At 37.8% G+C, this 26,019-nt stretch overlaps 1 protein-coding gene across 1 annotated transcript in view; it reads right to left on the reverse strand.

Moving 5' to 3' along the window:
* LOC150100697 (uncharacterized) overlaps nucleotides 1-26,019 on the reverse strand; it is a 463,381-nt gene that overhangs the window by 234,071 nt on the left and 203,291 nt on the right. The window contains exon 5 of the mRNA XM_090401246.1: nucleotides 14,883-14,985. Within this exon, the coding sequence (XP_090257372.1) occupies nucleotides 14,883-14,985 (103 nt within the window). The remainder of the gene's footprint in view (nucleotides 1-14,882; nucleotides 14,986-26,019) is intronic.

Consider the following 26,019-nt stretch of genomic DNA (forward strand, 5'->3'; position numbering starts at 1 on the left):
ATCTGAGAGCTGGGTCAGAAGTAAAACACTTGACCAAAGACTAGAGACCGCAGATATGAGAGTCCTGAGAAAGATTAGAGGCGTGAACAGATGGCATCAATGGCAATATCATATTAAAAATGAGGATATTAGGAAAGAACTTGACATTGTCAGCATCCAGGAATGCGTTAGCAGAGCTAATCTCAGGTGGTATGGTCACTTAAATAGAATGGGAGAGGAAAGATTAGCAAAACAAGTGTTCTCTGCCAGGTTGGCAGGAAAACGACCCAGAGGAAGACCAAGATATAGGTGGATTGATACGGTACAAAGTGCCTTAGACGATAGAAATATAAGATCTGATAATGTTGGAGTCTTGACAAGTAACAGACTGATATGGAGGAAAATTGTAGATAGGAAGTTAGTAATGATGTAATTTTTTCATGTAGTACTGTCATATCCTGTACACCCCTTGAGTGTACATGGCAGGAATTTGACGATGATGATGATGAGATAAGGTTTTGCTGTTTTAATAATTTTACTCTGTTTTACATATAATAATAATAATAATAATAATAATAATAATAATAATAATAATATCTTGAAGAGTTCAAGGTTTTATTTTTGATATTACAGAAGTAATAAGCCTCCATGGAATCAAATGGCTCACTGTAATTCAATATACGAGGGTGATCTGAAAAGTTCTCGGCCTCGACCATAGATGGCAACACTATGGTTAAGAGATTTTTTTTTCCAAGTTGGTACATCTGTCATAAGCATCCATGTGAAATTGCAAGTCACTCTATCAAGTAGTTTGTTTTATACAGCTGTCTGAAGCAAAAATGTTGTCTGTATCCCTTGAAATGGATAAAATTGAGTATCGTGGGGTTATAAAATTCTTTGTAAAAGAAGGTTTCATTCGAAGTTCATAAAAGTTTATGGGCACTCTTCTCCTTCATTTTCGACAATTAAGAAATGGGCTGCCAAGTTTAAATGTGGCTATACCAGCCTTGAAGATGATCAACGTGAAGAATGTCCAAAAAGTGTAACAACACCAGAAATCATTGATCAAGTGCACGATATGATATTGGATGACCAGCAAGTCAAAGTGCATGAAATTGTCGAGACTATAGGCTCAAAAGAACATGTAGGATATATTTTGCATGAAGAATTGCAAATGAAAAAGCTTTGCACAAGATGGGTGCCACGCTTGCTCACAGCAAATCAAAAATGCACTCGCATGAAAATCTCTGAACAGTGCTTGGAGCATTTTAACAAGAATAAAACTGATTTTGTGCATCAATTTATTACTATGGATGAGACCTAGATTCACCATTACACACCAGAATCCAAACAGCAGTCATCACAGTGGACAGAAGCCGGTTCTTCAGTGCCAAAGAAGACAAAGTCGGTTCCATCAGCAGGAAAGGTCATGGCATTGGTGTTTTGGGATGCTAAAGGCATTTTGTTTATTAATTATCTTCAAAAGGGTAAAACAATAACCAGGAAATATTATTCCGATCTTTTAAGCAGACTAGACGAAAAAATTTGGGAGAAAAGACCCAGTTTGCAGAAGAAAAAAAATCATCTTTCATCGGGACAAGGCACTTGCCCACAAAGATGTTTTGGCAATGAGAAAATTAAGGGATCTGCACTATGAATTGTTTGAACATCCACTCTATTCCCCAGATTTTGCTCCCTCTGACTTCTATCTCTTCCCAAAACTAAAATACTTCCTTGCTGGTCAGTGTTTTTCTTTGAATCAAGAGGTGATTGCAGCTGTAAGGGGGAGGGGGGGGGATATTTTGCAGATCTTACTGAGAACTGCAACACGGACGGTATAATGGCACTGGAGCATCACTGGAATAAATGTATTAGTCTTAAGGGAAATTATGTTGACAAATAAAAATAATTTTGAAATTATAAATTCGTTTTTACATTGTAAGGCAGAGGAGGGCTTTTCAGACCACCCTTGTAGTATGATTCAATATCCATATTAAATTAATGTGATAAATTCTATATGGTGTGGATGGTCAGTGCACTAGTGCTGATGCAATCACTATCCAGCAATGTTTTCCTCATTCACCACCTCAATGCAAATAGTTACTTTTAAATTTCTTGTAAAATTCTTACTTATATGATCCTTATACAACTTCCAGAGATGATTATTTATTCTTCCACCACCTATTATCCCTTAACATTTTTTTCCTTGATCTATCTGACAGGCTCCTCTCACCAACTTCTTCCTTTCTAAATAACAGGAGAAGGAAATGGTTGGAAAGTTTATATCTAATTACATTTTTTACATATGATATCCAATGACTTATCACAGACCTAATTTTGGTCATTATTAATTCTTGATTTCTTTTCATTTTAGGTAGATCATACATGAATAGTCCATCGCCTCCCTGAAGTAGTTCATGTAATATAAAAATAGCAATAGGGTAGCTAATTCTATCTTTATATCTCACTAAAGTCTAAGTTTCTGGTGTTTTTATTACACCATATTGTAGAGAGGAGGATGACAGGAAGAAGACTCTAACAACACTAACTCATAGAACATATAACCTTTGTTCCAATGAGACCTCTCTTACAACAGAACTCAATCATATACACCACACTGTTCCACCTAATGGTTACAGTTACTATATTATCAAAAAAATAATCGATCATTCCCCCAATCCACAACCTTCTCTTCAGAAATATTTCAGTAATGCTATCGCCATCCCTTATGTCCAAGGCACATCATAAAAAATATCCAGAATCTTAAAGAAATGCAAGCTTTGCATCACTTTCAAACCCCACTTAAAACTAGCTACCCTTATCCACTCCACTAAAGACAAACTCCTACCCCTCTCAGTTCCAGGTGCATATAGAATTCATTTCTGCAAGTTGGCCTACTATGAACAGACAGGAAGATTAGCTACCATCCAAATGGAAGAACATAAAAAATACATCTGCAGTCATGACTATGGTCAATCTGGCCTTGCAGACCATGCTTTGGATACAGCTCACAGAATCAAATGGAAAAAGACCATTCAGATGAAAAAGACTATTTTTAGAATCTGCTACTCCTCTTAAAAATCAGCCTCGTTTAAACAAATATGGTTGCATAAAACTTTCAAAAATATGGAAACACTAATACTTTGAGAACCCAGTTTATATTCTAGGCCGCAAACAGGTGTCCATAGAGGGCACCCCACCTAGTTAGGAATCTAGTCTCCCGTCCATGTGTTTTAGTTAGTTTTGTGCTGCTTTTGTGTGTGTGTGAGTTAGTCTCATTTTGTACTCCCTAATGATTTCTCTGTAACTGAGATGAAATAGTGGACACATTAAATACTACTTTTAATCATTTCCTAGTGCTGTTTCACTCCATTAAACTTTTATCATGGATGTTCCATAAAATCCTCCTTTCAGTATCTTACTAATGCCAAATTGAAGCCTCTTGACTCTACTTTTAATATTTGACAATTTTATTATATTTATGAAAAGCAAACATTTTATTTTTGCTTTTTATCAAAGAGGAACCTAAAAAGTCTCCAGGAATATAAAATAACTGATAAACAGGAATAAGGAATATTAACATGTTCGCTGCCAACTACGAGTGTACTCGTAGTTGGTATATGAACCTCACAAGCAAACTACGAATATACTCGTATGTCGATTACCGACCTTCTATGCCAAGCACGAGTTAACTCATAGTATAAGCACATTAATTTGGACTCTTGGCTTGTGAATAAAGTGGAGAGCACGTCTGGGGACTTGGTAGAAGGAAAATAATTTCAGCAAAAGTATAGTATATTATAAGAGATATTGTTGCATAAGATGTGTATTTATTAATGCAAATAAAACAATTTTTTGAAGTTTTTTCAACATATACATATATTTATATATGATATATCATCATCTGAGTCATCACTAGAGTTGTCTGTAGGATCATCTTCGGAATCGGAACCAAATAATTCATTCCATTCATCAACGCTCATATCAGCATAAGCTTCTAATTCTTCATCAGTAAGCTTTCTTTTACTGGCCATGGCATAATTGAAGGGTTTTATTTTAAATAAAAACCTTCAATTACATAGATAATTTTAAATAATTGTAAGACTAGATGCAACAAACCTTACTGCAACGAATGCTGAACATCACTGACTCTGAACTCAAGTTACACAGTCGTCAGTGATTGTAACACATAGGTGGAGGGTGATACGAGATTACTCGTAGTTGGCCTATGAAACAAAATTCTGTTTGATAAGCCAGCTACGAGATAACTCGTACTGACCTTGTAGAAGTGAAAGTGCTTGGCGTGCGGTAACAAACTATGCCCGAGGAGCATAGCAGTGAACGTGTTAAAGATCCATGTTTATTTAATAATCAATATATATATATATATATATAAAATTGATATATTTCATTCAGCAACAGAGTTGCCTTAGCTTGCTGTACTTAAAATACTTTCTATGCTTCTGTATATATATTTTTATGCATTCAGCTATGAAACATGGATTGATATATTTATTTTACAACACCAAAATGAGACTTTTAGACTCTTTTCTGATAATTATGTTACACAGTGACCATGGTTCACTTATGAAAAATACAACTCTCTGCTACAAGATTGCTTTGGTACTAAATCATAGTTTTGTCCTTTTAAGGTTTCTGTCTAATCTCTGACGAGAACCAATAGTTCAAAACAGCTGTCAGAACTAACAAAATGTTAACCAAAAATGCACTAACAAAAGATGAATATACAGGCTCCTGAGCAGCACTTGTGTTTTATAAGTAGTGCAAGCTAAGGTAACTCTGATGTCATAGGTTGTATTCTCATAAGCTGTCTAGTCTTTTATCAGAAATTTCAAAGTTATATATATATATTTTGGTATGAATTAAGGATGGTTCTTTTTTACTTTTGTATTTTCATGTGGTCATATAGTTAGGTGAAGTATTATTACACATACTTTGCACTGTCTATAAGCATAGTTGCTTATCCCTGCTTCCCCTTTCCTTTCTAGAATTCCTTACCCATCATTCTAGTCATTTGACTTTGTTACTCCCACTGAGACCATTGCTGCCTTATCTTGTGTTCCCTCTTCATTTACTTCACCATTCCTGGTTATTTACACTCACAATTGTACCTTCTAATTTTCATTTCTCTAACTCACACTCTTCTCGTCTCATCAACAAATCTCTTCAATTTCCCATAGCCACTCTCATTTAAATGCAGACTATCTGCAGTATCCAAAAACCATATGCTGAAGAGAAGAGCAATGATTGCTCTTCTCCTTAGCTCCCTACCTTGGCAATATACTCACAAATTCTATGCTACCCATTCACACTTCCTTGCAAATCATTTATTCTTCCCACTGCAGTCAACTCATCTGCACTTCTCCTCTCCACAGCTTTGGTCACTCTTCCTATCTTTGTCCATCTCAAACATACCTTCAACATCTCAAGGCATGTTTGAGAGGGATGATTTTTAGACTGCTCCGTTTTCACACTGTTCACCACAGAGTCCCCATACTCCATTACTTTCCAGCCTTACACTGCAATCATTCATGACTTTTCTACCATTGACACCTTCTTATACTTTCAACAACAAATCTCATCTCTAAACATTCTATAGAACGTTTTTTACCTTGGGTATATAGTATATTAAAGATACCAAGCAATTTCATAAGCTAGGTTTTAATCCTTTTTCCCAAATAAGCAAACAGACAAGTATGTCAAGTTTGCACCTGCACATAGTGCAAGACTGAGACAACTCCTGCAAGTAGTGCCACATTAAGGCAACTCTTACAAGTAGTGCCATACTGAGGCAACTCGTGGTAAAGGTGGAGTAAGCTCCGATCATTTTCCTTAGTATTTTTCCCCTAATGCAAAGCACATCCCCTTGCAGAGATGTATGATGCTATGCATTAAAGGCAGAGGCCACTACCCAGATTGGTTTCGACCTTTATTGAGGTCTTATCAGTGGGAGCCAGACCTAAAAATGCTACGGTTGAAACAATGCAGAGCTTATATGAATTTTAGCTAAACAAGTTGCCACAAGGTGCTTTGACCTCATTAAATAAAAATCTGAGGATGAGAGTTAGATGTACAAAGTTTTTTACCTTGGGTATAACTTGTTTAGATAAAATTCATATAAGCTCTGCATTACTTCAACCTTAGCATTTTTAGGTCTGGCACCCACTGATGAGACCTCAATAAAGGTCGAAACCAGTCTGGGTGGTGGCCCTGCCTTTAATGCATAGCGTCATACATCTCTGCAAGGGATGTGCTTTGCATTAGGGGAAAAATACTAAGGAAAGTGATCAGTTCTTACTCCACCTTTACCACGAGATGCCTCAGTATGGCACTACTAATAAGAGTTGCATTGGCATGGCACTACTTGCAGGAGTTGCCTCAGTCTTGCACTATGTGCAGGTGCAAACTTGACATACTTGTCTGCTTACTTGTGAAAAAGGATTAAAACCTAGCTTATAAAATTGCTTGGTATCTTTAAAATACTATATACCCAAGGTTAAAAACTTTCTACATCTAACTCTCATCCTGAGATTTTTTATTTAATGAGGTCAAAGCACCTTGTGGCAACTTGTTTAGGTAAAATTCATATAAGCTCTGCATTATATGAATCCAGAGGTTACAGGGTTGACACTGGGGAGGTCTTTCACTTGGTTGAACAGCAGGAAGGAGTGATGACAAGAGGCCATACCTGGAAGTTACGAAAGGAAACTGTGAGCAAGAGGGTGAGGAGTGGTTTCTTTGCATGGAGGGTGGTTGAACCATGGATGAGATGATTGTGATGGTGGGAACAAATGACTTGGGTGGTGGTGTAAATAGAGCAGCGAGATATGAGATTCTTGCTTGAGGTGGTACGAAAGAAGACACAGAGAGAAAAGACAGTGTGTGTGTGTGTGTTGCCTAGGTATGATGAAGGCGAACTGAGCAGAAGAGCAGTAATATTGAATGACATAATAACTAGAATGTGTGACAAGAGAAGACTGGAATATGTGGATGCTTGGAGCGCATTTGAGGACAGAGAGGAATTGTATGCAAGAGACCGCTTGCATTTGAATGAGGAAGGACATAGGCATCTGGAGAGATTGCTGTTCTGAAAAAGTCAGTGTGTCCCAGGGAGGATGGTAGCAGGGGTGGCCTCTTGTGGGAATGGGTACTTGGGAGAAGGGAAACGACATCAGGTAACACTGAGGCCAGTGGAGTCTAGAGGGGATAATGCTGGGTATAGAAACAATGGCATTTATATGCTATATACTAATGCCAGGAGTATCTGGAATAAGGGAGAGGAATTGGTGTCGCAGATAGCATCAGCCTGGCCAAAAATCATTGGGTTCACTGAGACGTGGTTGACAGAAAAGGATATAATAACAGGAATAAAAGTCGCTGGGTACAGCATTTTTCGGCAGGATAGGAAGGGAAAGCGTGGTGGTGAAGTACTGCTTATGATAAGTGACGACCTATGTCCTCTAAGAGTGGAGACTTTGGAAGGCAGTGACACTAATGATTTTGAAAGCATATGGTGTGAGGTAGAGGTGGGCAAGACAGGATATTTAGTGGGGTGTTGCTACAGACCCAGGAGTACAGAGGGTGGGGACTAGGAAATGTCTAGACAGTTGAGTTTGGCAAGTGCAAGAAGAATGATTGTTATGGAAGATTTTAACCACAGTAATATAAATTGGAGAGAGGAAGATGCATGTAGCAATAGGGGAATGGAATTTCTAGAATTCTTGAGGGACAAATGTCTTAGGCAACATGTAATAGAAGGAACAAGAGGTTCAAGAGTTTTGGATTTGGTTAGAGTATCAGAAGAGTTGATAATAACTGAAATGACATCTCTCCCACCAGTTAGAGAGAGTGACCATATGGTTTTGACTTGGAAAATGAATATACATGCAGGAGTGTTGAAGAGACGGGAACGTATGTGGAATTATAATGCAGGTGATTATAATAGTCTAAGACGTCAACTTGGGGAAGTTTCATGGAAGGAGGAATTGCAACACCGGGATATCATTAGTGCATGGGAAATTATGAAAGAATATTTGTTAGCAGCAATGGTAAGTTGTATACCACGAGTGAACAAGAGGACACAATTTGGAGTAAAGTGGATGACAAACGATATTAAACAGGAATTGCATGCGAAAAAGAGGCTGTGGAAGAGATATAAGGAGACAGGTGAAGAGAAGATGCATGAAGAGTATAAGACACAGGCCAGAAGAGTGACTGGTATTTTAAGGAAGACGAAACCGGAATATGAGAGGAGATTAGCCCTAAGATCCAAAAAAAATCCTAGGGAATTTTTTTAGAAATGTGACCAGTAGGAGGAGAAATGACTGTGGAAGAATGATATTGTGGGATAAAAATGGGAATAGAGTGACTGATGCAAAGGACATAGTAGAATAGTTCAATGAACACTTTACTGAAGTATTTCATCCTGGAGGAGTCAGTTTTAATGGTAGAGGGATAGGGCAGGTTCGAGGTTTAGCGGTACAGGAGTGGAGTGTGTTTCAAATACTGAGTACTCTGGATGTCAGTAAAGCTGTGGGCCTGGATGGTATTTCACCAGCAATGGTAAGTTTTGAGAGAATGTGCTAGGGCACTGACAGTGCCTTTGACCTGGCTTTTCAATGAAAGTCTGGCTGTGGGAAAGGTGCCCACAGAATGGATGGAAGGTAAGATAGTGCCATTGCATAAGGGCGGTAGCAGACTGGATGTGTCTAATTATAGGCCAGTTTGTGTGTCATCAGTAGTTAGTAAGATCTTGGAGAAAGTAGTGAAGCACCGTATACAGCATTGGGCAGATGAGGGTAATGTTATCTGTGACAGTCAACATGGATTTGTGAAGGGGCACTCTTGTTTTAGCAATATGCTAGCCTTTTATGATAAAGTTACAAGAGCATTAGATGATGGAAAGACATATACTGCCATTTTCTTAGACTTAGTGAAGGCATTTGACAGGGTGCCACATGATAAACTGATATTTAAGTTGCAGCACATGGGTCTGAATGTCAGATTGGTCAACTGGATTAAGGATTGGCTGTCCAATAGGTATCAGAAAGTTGTGTATGGTGGGGCAGTTTCAAGGAAACAGAGGGTTACAAGTGGGGTCCCACAGGACTCAGTACTGGGACCTATATTGTTTAACCTTTATATCAATAACATTGTCAGTGGATTGCAAGGGGAATATTCAGTTGTTCAGATGATGCAAAGCTGGGAAGGATTATTAGTAATAGTGCAGATGTGGCAGACCTTCAAGAGGATTTGAATAAGCTAGATAGATGGGCAAATGAATGGGAGTTTCGGTTTAATGCAGCAAAATGTAAGGTCTTGAAGTTTGGGAAACATCGATGGGACACTGCATACTCTATGGGAGGAGTTATACGAGGAAATAGGGGAGACAAGAGAACTGGGGTTGATGATTGATAGAAACCTGAAATTTAGGGGACATACTGCAAAGGTGGTGAAGGCAATACAGACTGCTGCAATAATGAGAAGGACACTGACGTGCAGAGATAAAACAGCTATCATTCTGTTGTATAAGACTCTGATCAGACCACACTTCGACTACTGTTCTCAGATTTGGTCCCCAGGATTTGAAAGGGATAAATTAACTGTGGAAAGGGTACAAAGGCAGATAACAAAGATGGTTTCAGGACTGTACAATGATAGTTATGAGGATCGGCTGAGGGAATGTGGACTGCAAAGTTTGGTGGATAGAAGAAGGAGAGATGATATGATTGGGACTTTTAAAATGTTGAGAGGTAGTTACAGGGTTGACACTGGGGAGTTCTTTTGCTTGATTGAACAGCGGGAAGGAGTGGTGACAAGAGGCCATCCCTGGAAGTTACGAAATGAAAATATGAGCAAGAGGGTGAGGAGTGGTTTCTTTGCATGGAGGGTGGTTGAACCATGGAATGCATTACCTGATGGAGTGGTGAGAGCGAGAACGGTCAATGAGTTCAAGGAGTGGTATGAAAGACTTTGTGTTTCTTGGGGGGGGGCCTCCCCTTGATGAGTCTTGATAGACTTTGTGTTTCTTAGGAAGGACCTCCACGATGAGTCTTTTGACTCCATGGAGACCTGAATAATAATAATAATAATAATAATAATAATAATAATAATAATTACTTCAATCCTAGCATTTTTAGGTCTGGCTCCCACTGATGAGACCTCAATAAAGGTCGAAACCAGTCTGGGTAGTGACCCCTGCCTTTTATTCATAGCATCATATATCTCCGCAAGGGGATGTGCTTTGCATTAGGGGAAAAATACTAAGGAAAGTGATTGGATCTTACTCCACCTTTACCATGAGTTGCCTCAGTATGGCACTACTTGTAAGAGTTGCCTTGGTGTGGCACTACTTGCAGGAGTTGCCTCAGTCTTGCACTACGTGCAGGGGCAAACTTGACATACTTGTCTGTTTGCTTACTTGGGAAAAAGGATTAAAACCTAGCTTATAAAATTGCTTGGTATCTTTAAAATACTATATACCCAAGGTAACAAACTTTCTACATCTAACTCTCATCCTGAGATTTTTATTTAATGAGGTCAAAGCATCTTGTGGCAACTTGTTTAGGTAAAATTCATATAAGGTAAAATTCATATAATGCTAAGGTTGAAGTAATGCAGAGCATTACTTCAACCTTAGCATTTTTAGGTCTGGCTCCCACTGGTGAGACCTCAATAAAGGTCAAAACCTGTCTGGGTAGTGGCCTCTGCCTTTAATGCATAGCATCATACATCTCTGCAAGGGGATGTCCTTTGCATTAGGGGAAAAATACTAAGGAAAGTGATCGGATCTTACTCCACCTTTACCATGAGTTGCCTCAGTATGGCACTACTTGTAAGAGTTGCCTTGGTGTGGCACTACTTGCAGGAGTTGCCTCAGTCTTGCACTACGTGTAGGCACAAACTTGATATACTTGTCTGTTTGCTTACTTGGAAAAAGGATTAAAACCTTACTCCACCTTTACCATGAGTTGCCTCAGTATGGCACTACTTGTAAGAGTTGCCTTGGTGTGGCACTACTTGCAGGAGTTGCCTCAGTCTTGCACTATGTGTAGGCACAAACTTGATATACTTGTCTGTTTGCTTACTTGGAAAAAGGATTAAAACCTAGCTTATAAAATCGCTTGGTATCTTTAATATACTAAACATTCTATCTCATTCTGCACCTTTTTGAATTCATTCCTCAAATTTATATTCTTTTCTAATATCTTCACTCATGCCCATATTTTTTACTCACCCTATTTTTCATGATTTTCTTACCTCTCACTTGTTGCTTTTTCATATTATCTTTTTCAATATCAGACATGCACTCCTTCTTGTTATACTCTTGCCGCTCTTATCTTCAACCACCAATACATCACTGCCCTTCAATTTTGCATTTCAGATGCATCTTGAACACATTTCCATTCCATCTTCTTTAAAAATCCACAGATTATTCATATAATCTAACAAATACATGTAGTATGCTTCATATTTCATAAAATGATTAAAATCAAAATTTAATTCATTAACAAACAAAGTACCTGCCATCTTACTTTCAATATCCATCAGTATATGCCACTCTACTTTTAAAAAGTCTGGAAGAAAACTGAAACAAACTATTACACATACACTACAAGGCACACAACTTCTATAACAGCTCTCGCACATAAACACATCAAACCCACATCCTGACCTCATCTGAAGAATCACTCTTCCATATACCAATGCTTCCAAACAGTGGTATATGGAAGAACTGAATTTTGGCTCTGAATAAGCGAAAATTCAGTTCTTGCTAAAGGTGTTCTATTAGGTTGACTGTTCAAAACTATATGCAAGCCACTCAAATAATTTCACATTGTTTTCCTCAAACCATGTTACAACAGCAACCAGTATGACACAGTGCATTGTCATGTTGAATAAAACACGGGTCTTTTCAACATGACAATGTAACATATCCAGGGCTTGACAAATATGCCAAATCTACTCACAGCAGATGAAAAATGTACTTACCAAAGACCCCTCCCTTAAATGATATGCCCCAATAAATCCTAAAGAGTGCCATAAAATGAAAAGTTAAAAGGATGTTGTTTAGAACATTATTTCTTTTACTTGCCAGCTAGCAAAATCTGCTTGCCGTGTGCAAGTGGAAGAGTATATTTGTTGAGCCCTAGTCATGCCATATGGCTGGTGATTATGAAAAGTTCAGGAGACAGTTTGCAGGTGTAGCATGGAATGAGGAGTTGGCTGGAAATGAAATCAATGCAGCTTGAGTGATATTCAAGAACTATCTAGTAAAAGCAATGTCTAAAATGTATTCCAAGGGTCAAAAGGTTAAATAAGGTAGGTGTGAAATAAAATAATGAAGAGATTAAGCATGCAATACAGAGGAAAAAGACATTATGGCAGCAGCATAAGAAGAGTGGTAATAATCAATTTCATGAAGATTACAAAGAACAGGCAAGGAGGGCGACTTGGTTGGAAAGGGTAGCAAAAGTGAAATATGAACAGCAGTTAGCTAATGAAGCCCAAAATAAATCCTAGGGAGTTCTTTCGATATGTAGCCAGCAAAAAAAAAAAGAATGCTTATGGAAGGATGACATTGATTAGAGAAAATGGTATAAGAAAACTGCTGCAGAGGATATAGTTGAGATATTTAATGAGCAGTTCATCATAAAGGTCTTTCATTCTTGTGAATGTAAAATCATGTAGAGTTTGAGAGCAGTTGATGATGAGGGGGAGGGATTGACTATAAACGAGCAAGAGGTACATGGGGAATTGAGTAAACTTGATGTTAATATGGCTGTGGGATTTGGTAATATATCAATATGTATTTTGAAGGAATGTGTCAGGGAGTCGGCTTCATATGCCTTAAGATATTTGTTTAATATGAGTCTTGCAATGGATCAAGTTCCAAAGGAGTGGAAGTAAGGTAAGATTGTGCCACTTCATAAGGGAGGTGACAGCATGGATTTGCTAAAAGGAGGTCATTTTTTGTATTATTACAAAAAGGTGATGGCATCATTTGACAACGGAGATGGATATGCAGTAGTATACTTAGATTTTGCAAAGGCTTTTGATAGATTATCGCATGATAAGTTGATAGTCAAACTAGAGTGGATGGGATATTAGACTAGTGCATTGGATCGGAGATTGGATATCTGATAGGCATCGGCAAGTTGTGAATGGGGGAGAAATATTATTATTATTATTATTATTATTATTATGTGACACCTCCAGGGAAAGACTCATCGAGGGAGAGTGTGCCAACAGCATCGAACAACTGATTCCCTTCCAACTACTAATTGCACTCAAACTTGCTTAACCTTTTGCTGAGCCATTAGTAGCAGAGGCTCTACCAATTGACCAACCTTTGCTGGCAATCTCTTAGAAGCGGAAAGTCACTAGTGGTATGCTTCAGTTGTCTGTTTTAGGGACATTGCTGTTTAACCTATGTTAATGATACTAAGGAAGATTTGGATGGGATATTCAGTTGTTTGCATATGCAAAGTTAGGATGAACTATAAGTAGTAGAGCAGATATTGTGGTATTACAAGAAGACTTGAATAGATTGAGTGAATGGGCACAGAAGTGGGGATACCAGTTCAATGTTGCAAAGTGTAAGGTTTTAAAATTTGGGAAACAAAGATGGGATGTAAAATTTACACTTGTTGTGGATATATTGTTGAAGGTAGAGAAAATAAGAGATCTTGTGGTGATGGTGGAAAAGGATCTAAAATTTAGAGGATACATTGCCAAAATTGTGAGGAGAACACAACAAATTTTGGGAATGACGCAGAGGATAATGACTTGTAGAAGTAAGGAGATTCTTGTTCCATTGTATAAGGCTGATTAGGCTACACATGGACTACTGTGCACACATTTAGTCACCTGGTTTTCAAAAGGATAAAGAGATGTTGGAAAGGGTCTAAAAGGTGACTGACTAAGGTAGTTTCTGATCTCTGGAATGTTAAATATGAGGAAAGGTTGAGAAGATGCAATTTGCAGAGTCTAGTGGATAGGAGGACGAGGGTGATATGATAGAGATATACAAGTTGGTAATGGGTTGTTATAGGATCAATGTTGAAGAGGTTTTTCATAAAATGATGGGAGATTAGAGAAGAACAAAAGGTCATCCTTGAAAGCTGTATAAGGAGGAATGAACAAGGGAATGAGAGGAAGGTTTTTGGCATGCAGAGTTGTGAATGATTGGAATGTCTTGCCTGAGAGTGTGGTGTCTGCAGAGATTTTGAATGTGTTGAAGGTGCAGTATGGATGAGCTGTGTGAATGATAAAGGGAACTCCTAGATGAGTCATTGATTCCATGGGATCTTAGGGTAGTAATAATAATAATCATACTTTTCACAAATTTAGGCCTACATATGGCCTCCAGCCTCAGAAGTCATTGTTAAATCTCTTTATAGGATGTTCTGGTTTTCTTTTAATAATAATAATATTATATCTTTTCAATGTAGTCACATGTTCTTTCTTCAGAGCTATATAATTCTTAGCCTAATATTAATCAACTCTTGGCAAAACTACCCCTGAAACCAAGAGAATTTTGGCTCGTAACTGCAATTTAATGAGTTAAGATCAGTTGTCTGTCCTATGTCAGCATTCACAGGTAGTTTGCTGGTTTGCAGGGGAGAAGAGTGAATGAAAATATTTTGCCATCTCTAAGATCAAAGGAGAAAAAAAACTAAAAGAAAAAATCTAACTAATAAGGTTTCTTCCATTCAAGTCAAGTCAAGATTTGGATGTCTCTCTTTTTCAGGTAAATGATACCTTGTCAAACAACTAATATATTTTTAAAAAGATAAGAATAATTTAAAATCATTATATATAACTAATATATATATTAAAAAAAAACATACAGAAATTAAGATATCAGAGCAACAGCTTACCTGACCAAATCTATGACATGCTCTCTGGGCGACTTAGAAACATCTTCTCCACTAATTTTCAAAATTTGGTCTCCAGGAAGTAGCTTTCCTTCACTTGGTCCACCTTGAAAGAGCTTATTTCATTAACATCATTGTAAAATGTGCTAGAAAGTTTTTTTTTTTTTTAAACTAGCTAAATATGAACACTATGGTGAAAGAAATATTGGAACAGCTATATTTGAGATAAACCAAAATTGCACACACTGGAATAGTGTGTGGATCCTCGGTTGGCTCAGATCACAATTTCCAACTATGCTATATACTAGTTAGGTAATTTGAAATATCGTTTTTTCAGTATGACCAGCAATTCATGTGGCACTATTAAATGCACTGAAAAAACTCTCCACCTCCATATAAGACTGGTTAACTCACCTTTAGTTGAAAGAGACTAGATAGAGGTTCCTCATGTCACTGACAGGAATCGAACCCAGGTCTTTCCAACCAAAGGACTTTGTCTATACTAAGTGAGCTACAGAAGCTCCCAGGAGCATCACATTCCTCCAATTTATACTGGCTACAAACATGACTCATTATGTAGCACAATGCACCTTATCCATGGGGTGTCTATCGGCTGCTTTACAAGCAGTGTGTATGTGTATGTGTGTGTGTGTGTGTGTATGTGTGTGTGTGTGTGTGTGTCTGTGTGGGTGGGTGGGTGGTGGAATTCAGTTCATCATCCAGTGGGAAACTACTTTGTTTACTGAAATGCTTAAGCTCCATGTTTAGTTTCTGTAGCAGGGTTTCGGGATTATTTAATCCTTAGTCCACCTACTATTTCAAACTTTTAATTATAAGTGGGACCAAAAAAAAAGTTCTACGAGGGTGGTCTGAAAAGTTCTCGGCCTCGACCATAGATGCAACACTATCAGCAAGATTTTTTTTTTCTAAGTTGGTACATCTGTCATAAGCATCCAAGTGAAATTGCAAGTCATTCTATCAAGTAGTTTGTTTTATATAGCTGTCTGAAGCAAAAGTGTTGTCTGTATCCCTTGAAATGGATAAAATTGAGTATTGTGTGGTTATAAAATTCTTTGTAAAAGAAGGTTTCATTTGAAGTTCATAAAAGTTTACGAGCATTCTTCTCCTTTGTTTTCGACAATTAAGAAATGGGGTGCTGAGTTTAAACATGGCTGTACCAACCTTGAAGATGATCAACGTAAAGGACGTCCAAAAAGTGTAACAACACCAGAAATCATTGATCAAGTGCACGATATGGTATTGGATGACAGGCGAGTCAAAGTACGTGAAATTGCTGAGACTATAGGCATTTTGAAAAAATGTGTAGGATATGTTTTGCATAAAGAATTGCAAATGAAAAAGATTTGAGCAAGATGGGCGCCATGCTTGCTCACAGTAGATCAAAAACGAACTTGCATGAAAATCTCTGAACAGAGCTTGGAGCGTTTTAACAAGAATAAAACTGATTTTGTGCATCAATTTATTACTATGGATGAGACTTAGATTCACCAGAATCCAAACAGCAGACAAAACAGTGGACAGATGCTGGTTGTTCAGCACCAAAGAAGACAAAGTCGGTTCCGATACAAAGACAAGGTCATGGTATCGGTGTTTTGGAATGCTAAAGGCATTTTGTTTATTATCTTCAAAAGGGTAAAACAATAACTAGGGAATATTATTCCGATCTTTTAACCAGGCTAGATGAAAAAAATTCAGGAGAAAAGACCTAGTTTGTAGAAGAAAAAAATCATCTTTCATCAGGACAATGCACTTGCCCACAAAGGTGTTTTGGCAATGGGAAAATTAAGGGATCTGCACTGTGAATTTAATCTATGAATTGTTGGAACATCCACCCTATTCCCCAGATTTGGCTCCCTCTGACTTCTATCTCTTCCCAAAACTAAAACTCTTCCTCGCTGGTCAGTGTTTTTCTTCGAATCAAGAGGTAGAGGGGTATTTTGATTGCAACTGTAGAAGGGTGTTTTGCAGATCTTACTGAGAACCACTACAGGGACGGGATAATGGCACTGGAGCATCGCTGGAATAAATGTATTAGTCTTAAGGGAGATTATGTTGAAAAATAAAAATAATTTTGAAATTATAAATTCGTTTTTTTATTGTTAGGCTGAGAACTTTTCAGACCACCCTCGTATATGATAATTTAAAAACCAGCCGATTTTTTAGTATTAGCATGCTTCTTCTTTATCCAGCTGTTCTAACAGAAACTGTTAAGTTAGGCAGATCAAAGCTCTCTTTCTTTCTAATCTCTCATATTCATTCTTTATGAATACTCTTCTAGCTGTTTGTTTTTTTGTTTTTTTTTCTAAATCATCCCTTATCTGGTCTCTCCACTTTTTCCACAGTCTCCAAATTCATTCTCATTATATAGGGTGGTTCAAGTTAAGCACCTCTATTCAAAGCAATCTATAGAGAGAGCCAGTACAAGAAATACTTTCAAACTAGGTGGGTACCCTAAACAGATCACGGAGAAGAGATTGTGGCAACAAAATATTAGTTCAAACTGACTGACAGGAGAAATATGGTGCTATGAGCAGGAGATAATGACATCAATGTGAACTGGATGGTATGTGATTATGAAATGATTCAGAGTCAATGACAAACAAAGTTATTCAATTATGATGATTTAACTCATTTCATAATGCAATACAAGAAACATATCACTCAGAGCTGAAAAGCTGCAAGGAGCTGTTAAGGAGATCCAGATGATCAGTGGAGATGACATTCAATGCATTAGCCTTTGTGCAGAACCGATAGCTGATACCTCCATACAACACTGTATACAGAAGAATGCAACTGATCTGTCAAAAAGGTTTCACACATGATGTGCATTTTGTCTTTCAAATTTGCCAGGTGAAGAACTTTGCCCCAAAACACCATGGTTTTGAGGTAATCCCAAAGCCAATAGTCATAGGGGTTAAGGTCTGGTAAACATGGTGACCATTTCACAGAAAAATGAGCAACCGATTATTCTGTCCTCTCTGAAATGTTGATGCAATAACTGTTGAACTTTGTGTACTATGTGGGGAGGTGCTCCATCTAGCATCAACACTGTTAAGTTCAGACACCCTCTTTGCTATAGTTGCAGGATTACAAAACTGCTCAACATGCGCCAATAATGTGCAGCTGTAACTGTGACAATCACAGGTCTGGTTTGATAGATTTATTCAACAAAAAACAGTCCAATAACATACTTAGCCTTAAATCCTATGCATACTGTGACCTTTAGCAAATGTAAGGGAACTTGTTAAATGCACAGGGATTCTGTAGCCCAGATGCAGCAATTTTGAGTGTTTACCGATTCACAAACATGAAAATGCACTTCATTACTTTATAGGATGTTTGAGGCGTAATCCTCATCCATTTCCATGCATGCCAGAAATGTCAATGCAAACATTTCTTGGATGCTGACATCTCCTGTTTGCAACTCGTCATGCTTTATGGCTCATAAAGTATGCAAAATTCCTATCTTTTCTCTCTTACAGCACCATTCTCCTATTGATCTTTTACTATTTTTTTATTGTCGAAATCTCTTCCCCATAATCTAGTTAGGGTATCACCAATTTTGAGGGTATTTCATCTACTGGTTTCTACTGGTTCTTTCTATAGATTGCTCTGAACAGGGTTACTTCAATTTGAAACACTTTGCTCAAACCACTTCAAGTGGGAGTTCACAAGCATTTCTTCAATACATTCTAGTCCCAAAACATTCCTGATGGCCATCTTATTATTCTTATTCCATCTTTCCTTGTTTTTGGTAACATTCACCTCAAAACCTTTATTTCCATTATTATATTCTATTTATGTCTTCTTTTGATAGTCCCATGTTTGTGCAATAAATGACAAAATGATAAAAAAAATAACTTTTTGGAAGTTTTTTCACTTGGTTATACTATAAATTAAAGATGCCAAGAAATTATATTCTTGGTTTAATCCTTTATCCAAGTGTAAGCAAACTAAGTTTGCACCTGAACTATTTTCAGGGCTGGGCAACTCATATATAGAAGTTAATGACTTCACATCACTTGCCTTAATATCCCACAGTGCAAAACACATATCCTTATTGACATGTATAATGCTATGCATTTTGGAAAGGACCACTACCCAGACTGGTTTCGACCTTTACTGAGGTCTCATCAGTGGGAGCCAGACCTCATTTGGATAGAGGATTAAACCAAGAATATAATTTCTTGGCATTAATAAATTTAGTTTAATCCTTTATCCAAGTGTAAGCAAACAAAGTTTGCGCCTGAAGTATCTTCAGGATTGAGGCAACTCGTGGTAAAGGTGGACAAAGCTCTCCTTACTGCCTGTCTCCCATTTTGCAAAGCACATCTCCTTGCGGACATGTATAATGCTATGCAATAAGGGAAGGTACCCTACCCAGACTATCTTTCTCTAAATCCAGAGTAATTTAATAATAAGGTGAGACACCTTTTAGCAACTTGTATAGGTAAATATGACTTCTCCATTGCTTCCACCTTAGTATCACTACCTCTGGGTCTGGCTCCCACTGACGAGACCTCAATAAAGGTTGAAACCAGTCTGGGTAGTGGCCATTCACTTAATGCATAGCATTATACATGTGCGCAAGGAGATGTGCTTTGAATTAGGGAGATACTAAGACAAGCAGTGAGGAAAGCTTGGTCCACCTTTAAGAGTTGCCTCAGTTCTGAAGATACTTCAGGCACAAACTTTGTTTGCTTACACTTGGATAAAGGATTAAACTAAATTTATTATAGTCTAACCAAGCAGGAAAAAACTTCCAACATCTTTCTTTAAATCCAGAGTAATTTAATAATAAGGTGAGACACCTTTTGGCAATTCATGCAGGTAAATATGACTTCTCCATTGCTTCCACCTTAGTATCACTACCTCTGGGTCTGGCTCCCACTGATGAGACCTCAATAAAGGTTGAAACCAGTCTGGGTAGTGGCCATTCACTTAATGCATAGCATTATACATGTGCGCAAGGAGATGTGCTTTGAATTAGGGAGATACTAAGACAAGCAGTGAGGAAAGCTTGGTCCACCTTTAAGAGTTGCCTCAGTTCTGAAGATACTTCAGGCACAAACTTTGTTTGCTTACACTTGGATAAAGGATTAAACTAAATTTATTATAGTCTAACCAAGCAGGAAAAAACTTCCAACATCTTTCTTTAAATCCAGAGTAATTTAATAATAAGGTGAGACACCTTTTGGCAATTCATGCAGGTAAATATGACTTCTCCATTGCTTCCACCTTAGTATCACTACCTCTGGGTCTGGCTCCCACTGATGAGACCTCAATAAAGGTCGAACCTGGTCTGGGTAGGGGCCATTCCCTTAATGTACAGCATTATACATGACTGCAAGGAGATGTGCTTTGCATTATGGGAGATACTAAGACAAGCAGTGATGAGAACTTGGTCCACCTTTACTACAAGTTGTCTCAGTCTTGAAGATACTTCAGGAGCAAACTTTGTTTGCTTACACTTGGGTAAAGGATTAAACTAAATTTATTATAGTCTAATCAAGCAGAAAAAAAACTTCCAATTTCTTGGCATCTTTAATTTACAGTATAATCAAGTGGAAAACTTCCAACATCTATCTCTAATCCAGAGTATTTTGGTAATAAGGTGTGCCTTTTGTCTACTCATATATGGAAATATGACTTCTGCATTACTTCAACCTTGGTATCACCTTTGGATCTGGCACCCACTGATGAGATCACTATGAGATCTTAGCAGATCTCCATAATATGATAAGTTTGCTAGATAATATGATAAATATGATAAGCTGCAAGAAGGAACCTTGTATACATCTGGAACAGAGAGGGTGAGGGGGGGGTTCATCCATAGAAGAGTGGGCAGGTGTGTACAAGATTCCTCATTATTACAACTTGACATATTATGAACAAACTGGGAGATCTGATAACATCCACCTTAAAGAACACAAGAAATATATCTGCTGCCACAACTATTGTCAGTGTGGTCTAGCTGGCCATGCCTTGAACACCTTTCAATTGAAATTGAAAGGTGTTCAAGGAAAAAAAACTACTAAGCTTCCCTGCAGCAAATATAAAATTAAAAGACTTTTTTTTTTGGAATCTGCAGCAGATTAAAAAAAATCTAAATAAATATGGTTGTTAAAAACTTCTCACGATTTGGAAAACAGTCATTTTTAGGCTGCCACTCAACAGTAATGGCTGGATACCAGTGCCCATAGACGCACTTTTTCAGGATATTAGGCTTGTAGTCTAACATCCTCCATTTATTACTTCTGTTTTGTATTATTATTACAATTTTTAAATTGTATCCAAGATGATGTTTTTGTGACCAAGACAAAATATTGGCACTATTAGACTTGTATTGTCAGCAAAAGTTGGTCAATTGGTAGAGCCTCTGCTGCTAATGGCGTAAGCAAAAAGTTAATCAAGTTTGAGTGTGGTTAGTAGTTGGAAGGGATGAATCGTTCGATACTGTTTTCATTCCTTTAATGATGATGAGGTAACTCATCTTACCTAGGGTATTTTCAATTGTTCATCTTTCTTAATGCTTCTTCAACCTCTGTTCTTTAATTCTGTTTAAAGGGACTATATCACCTTAGATTAGCTGTGCTCACATATTCTTAAATGTGAGCTGTGATATTTAATATTTGTTCAATTTTTTCTCAGAACTCTCATATCTGTAGTCTCCAGTCTTTGATCATGAGTTAGAACTGGTTTGAACACTATCTTCTGTACACTGTCTGCTGGTTTCGTGTTCTGGCTAATTTTTCTCCTATTCCATGTACATTTATTCATCCATTATGAGCTTTGCTTATTCTGTTGTCTATTTCCAAATTTAATTTGCAATCATTGCTAAAAACTGTTCCTCAACAGATGAAATATTTTATTTGTTCTCTAGGTTTTCCATTGAGAATTCATGCCCAATTTGTTACTGCTGTTATACAAATTAATTAAAGAATCCTAGAAACTTGAACTGGATTTGTTTACAAGAACATCATCTACAAAAAAAACAAACTAAGTTTGATATCTCTGATTCTGATATCAGATTTAATATCTTTCATAATATGCATATGCATGATGAATAAGAGTGCAGAAAGAATATTCCCTTGTCTCACACTTCATTTTATAATCACCTTCCTGCACTTCCATCGATTATATATGCTGATTTACAACTCAAATATAGACTACGTATTGTTCTGTATAATGTTCTATTTACCTCATATAACTATGGTGTTCTCAAAAACTTTTCTCCTGCCACTTTGTCATATGCTTTTTCTAAGATCTACAACACTTAAATACAGATTCTTATTATATCTTCACAATTTTTATTTTTCGTTTTACAACAAATTTCTATTTGTCATAAAGTGAAAATCTGATCTTGACTGTTTAAACCTGATCTGTTTGACCTGAACCTAGATTGTTCTTTTCCAAATTTTTGTTCAACAATTTTTCTTATTGTCATCTCAAGTATGCTTACATAAATCTTACCTAGAATACTTAGTGATGAAATTCCTCTGTAATTCTGACATGCAGTTTGATTTCAGTTTTCATAGATGGGAACTATGAAAGCTCTATTCCTGTCATCTGGAATAGACTTATTCCAAGTAATTCTGAAGGCTTGGTCAGAAGACCAAGCCTTCAGAATTACTTGAGTAATAATTGGTGAATCTGCATAGTATTTACATAGTATTGTTTACTTTTCATATTTTAGAGTGTCTGGGTGATTTTGGGGTGTTTTCTGAGTATTTTAAATGGTAAATTGATAGATACAATTATCTGTGCACATGGCCCCCATAAAGAGGAATACAAAAAAAAGATGGTGTCACCATCTTTGTCTAAACATTTTAATTGAAAGGATTTGATTCAGTGTACCGTTTGTGAAATGTATGCATTGAGGAGAGTGGTTGGAGTCTGGTTAAACAACGATAGTAGAGTGAATGTGTGCAGAAAGTGTAAAGAATGTGAGGATTTAAAGAGTGTTTCAGGTCGTAAGGGTGATATCGTTGTTGAAAGTGAGAATCTAGAATATAGTGATATGCGAGGTATGAATAGTGATATTTGCGAGGTAGTACCAGATAGCTGTGAGAGTGGTATTGAAAGTGAGAATGAAGGTAAACATACAGAACGAATGAATGAATTATCGCAGAATAAAAATGATGAGACTGATGCAATGAGTGAGATCGCTCGGTTACGCGGAGCGATACACAGGGCAAAACGGCAGCTGGAGCGTTGGCAAAAATCTTTAACAAGCGTACCGACTGATAAACGGCAAAAGTATGATAGAAAAAATAAGAGTATGATAGTGAGTGTAAACAAAATGAAAGAGCGAGTGTTGTATGGAGATTCCTTAGTAAGGGATGTGTTAGTTGAGAGTTCAACAAAATCGTACCAACCTGGTGCGAACGTTAAGGATGTAAGCGAGTCAATTAGAATGCAAAAGCAGGCAGGTGAAAGAATTGATAGTGATAGCAGGTATAAATGATTTGAAAGGAGACAAAATGGCTATGAGTGAGGAAGTGAAGGAATTGCTTGAGGCAAAAGAGAAGAGTGAGAGAGTTAGGATGGTGAGTCTGTTGCCACGGTATGACAGTGAAGAGTATAGAAGGAGGGCTATAATTGCAAATGACTTTATGTATGAATTATGTAGGACGAGTGGTGTGGAATTTGTGGATGTGTGGAGTGAGTTCGATGGGCGAAACGATTTATATAAGATGGATAGTTTACATTTGAATGGATTTGGTGTACGGAGACTTGAAAAGGTGTTGTCGAATGTAGTGGAAGTGGATGAGCAGAATCAGGGAAACTAGAGTTATTAAGGGGGGGGGGAGTAGATATGCAGGCTTTAGGGAGACAGTTGTGTATGAATGTGTGTAATATGCCCAAGCGAGTACAAAAGACTACGAATCAGAATGGGATAGTTGGTATAAGGCATTAAAATAGGGATGGGGCAAATGGGCTTCTGCAATTCATGTATACTAATGTCAGAAGTATTAGGAACAAGAAGGAAGAATTTTTGGCCTTGGTTGGCACTTCCAAGCCACAGGTTATTGGGATTAGTGAAACATGGCTGACAGAAGATGATATAGTTAGTGGGATTGAATGTGAGGGGTATGGTGTGTTCAGGAGTGACAGGAAGAATAAAATGGGGGGGAAGTGTTATTGATGATAGCTGATGAGCTACAGCCAAGGAAAATAGAAGTGGAATTGCAGGATAGAGAAAAGAAGACATTTGAGGCTATCTGGTGTGAGACTGAAACTAGCAGAACAAAATATACAGTTGGGTGCTGCTATAGACCAGGTGATGGAATAGATGGTGGAGATAGTATGCATAAGCAAATAGAAGAAATAAGTGGAAAGAGGGTAATTATTATGGGTGATTTCAACTATGGTAACATTGACTGGAAGGAGGAGAGGACACATGGGAGGAAGGAATTGGATTTTATCTGATTATTAAGGGATAACTATCTGTGACAGCATGTAATGGAAAATACTAGGGGTCAGAGAGTGTGCTTGATGATAATTGCATCTGAATTTGGCTGTAGCAAATATGACCACACTGCCACCAATTGGTGAGAGTGATCATAGGGCCTTGACTTGGGAGGTGGCTAAAGGTGTGGAATTTACAATTAAGACAGGGTACATGTGGAATTATCGGGCTGGTAAGTATGACAAGCTTAGGAGTTTGATTGGTTCAGTGCCATGGCATGCAAAACCACAAGGGCTAAATGTTGATAGTGCATGGGAGGCGGTTAGGAAGTGTTTGCATGAGGCAATGGCTGACTGTGTACCTAGAGTCCAAATAATAAATCAAGTAGGGGTTAAATGGATGAATAACACCATTAAGCTTGAGCTGCAACAAAAGAAACAACTATGGAGGGAATTTAAGGAGAAAGGTGATCAGCAGGCACATGAACGGTATAAAGTGCAGGCCAGAAGGGTAACGAGTGTGGTAAGAAAAGCAAAAATGGATTATGAAAGAACATTAGCCATGCAGGCTAAAGAGAATCCCAAACAGTTTTTTCGATATGTTGCAAGTAAAAGAAAAAATGTATATGGCAGAATGATTTTAAAGAATGCCGATGGTAGGGAGGTAACCGAATCAGTTGATATAGTTGAATTACTGAGCGAGCACTTTGCAAGAATATATCATCCAGGTGGTGACATTGCAGGAATGAATGAACCAATAGATTATACAGGAATTGTGGTGAATGAAGTGGAGGTGAGTAGTCTATTACAAAACCTCAATGTCAATACATCTGTGGAATCGGATGGTATACCAGCTCGTGTCGTACGTGAAGCGGCTAAAGAATTGTCAGTGCCCTTGACCATTTTGTTTAATTTGAGTCTCGGATCTGGGTTGGTCCCGAGGGGGTGGAAAGAGGGGAAAATAGTTCCACTGTATAAAGGAGGTTCCAAGACTGCTGTTGTAAATTACCGACCGATTAGCATATCAGGAATCATTGTCAAGGTCTTGGGGAAATTAGTCAAAAGAAAAATACAGGATTGGATAGATGAAAATAGGATACTGTATGGGGGAGAACATGGTTTTGTGAAGGGTAGATCATGCCTCGGTAACTTGCTCACGTTTTATAACACAATGATGGCTGAACTGGATAAGGGTAATGGGTTTACAGTGATTCTACTGGACCTTGCAATGGCCTTTGACAGGATATCACATGGAATTCTAATCAGTAAAATGCAGCATATGGGGATGGATATAGGGTTGGTGAAATGGATAGGAGGGTGGTTGATGGAGAGATATCAGAGAGTGGTTTATTCAGGAGTAGACTCCAAAAGACGGCTTGCGACTAGTGGTGTGTGCCACAGGGTTCTGTTCTTGGACCACTACTTTTCAATTTGTTCATTAACGATATAGGAAAGGATCTGAGAGGAAGTGTTCACTTGTTTGTTGATGATGCAAAGTTGGGTAGAGCAATAGTGAGTGCACAGGATGTCAAAATTTTGCAAGATGATTTGGATAGTTTGGAGGACTGGGCTAAGGAAAATGGATGTCGATTTAATGTGGCAAAGTGTAAGGTTATGCATTTAGGGGTGAAAAGATTAGCAGCAGTATATCACATTGGTGGAACCGTACTCCAGAAGATTGATGAGGCCAGGGATTTGGGAGTGTTAG

This window comes from Typopeltis vanoorti, chromosome 12 (genome assembly GCF_054136105.1).
Source record: "Typopeltis vanoorti isolate ZY-2024b chromosome 12, IOZ_Tvanoo_1.0, whole genome shotgun sequence".
NCBI classification, from domain to species: Eukaryota; Metazoa; Arthropoda; class Arachnida; order Uropygi; family Thelyphonidae; genus Typopeltis; species Typopeltis vanoorti.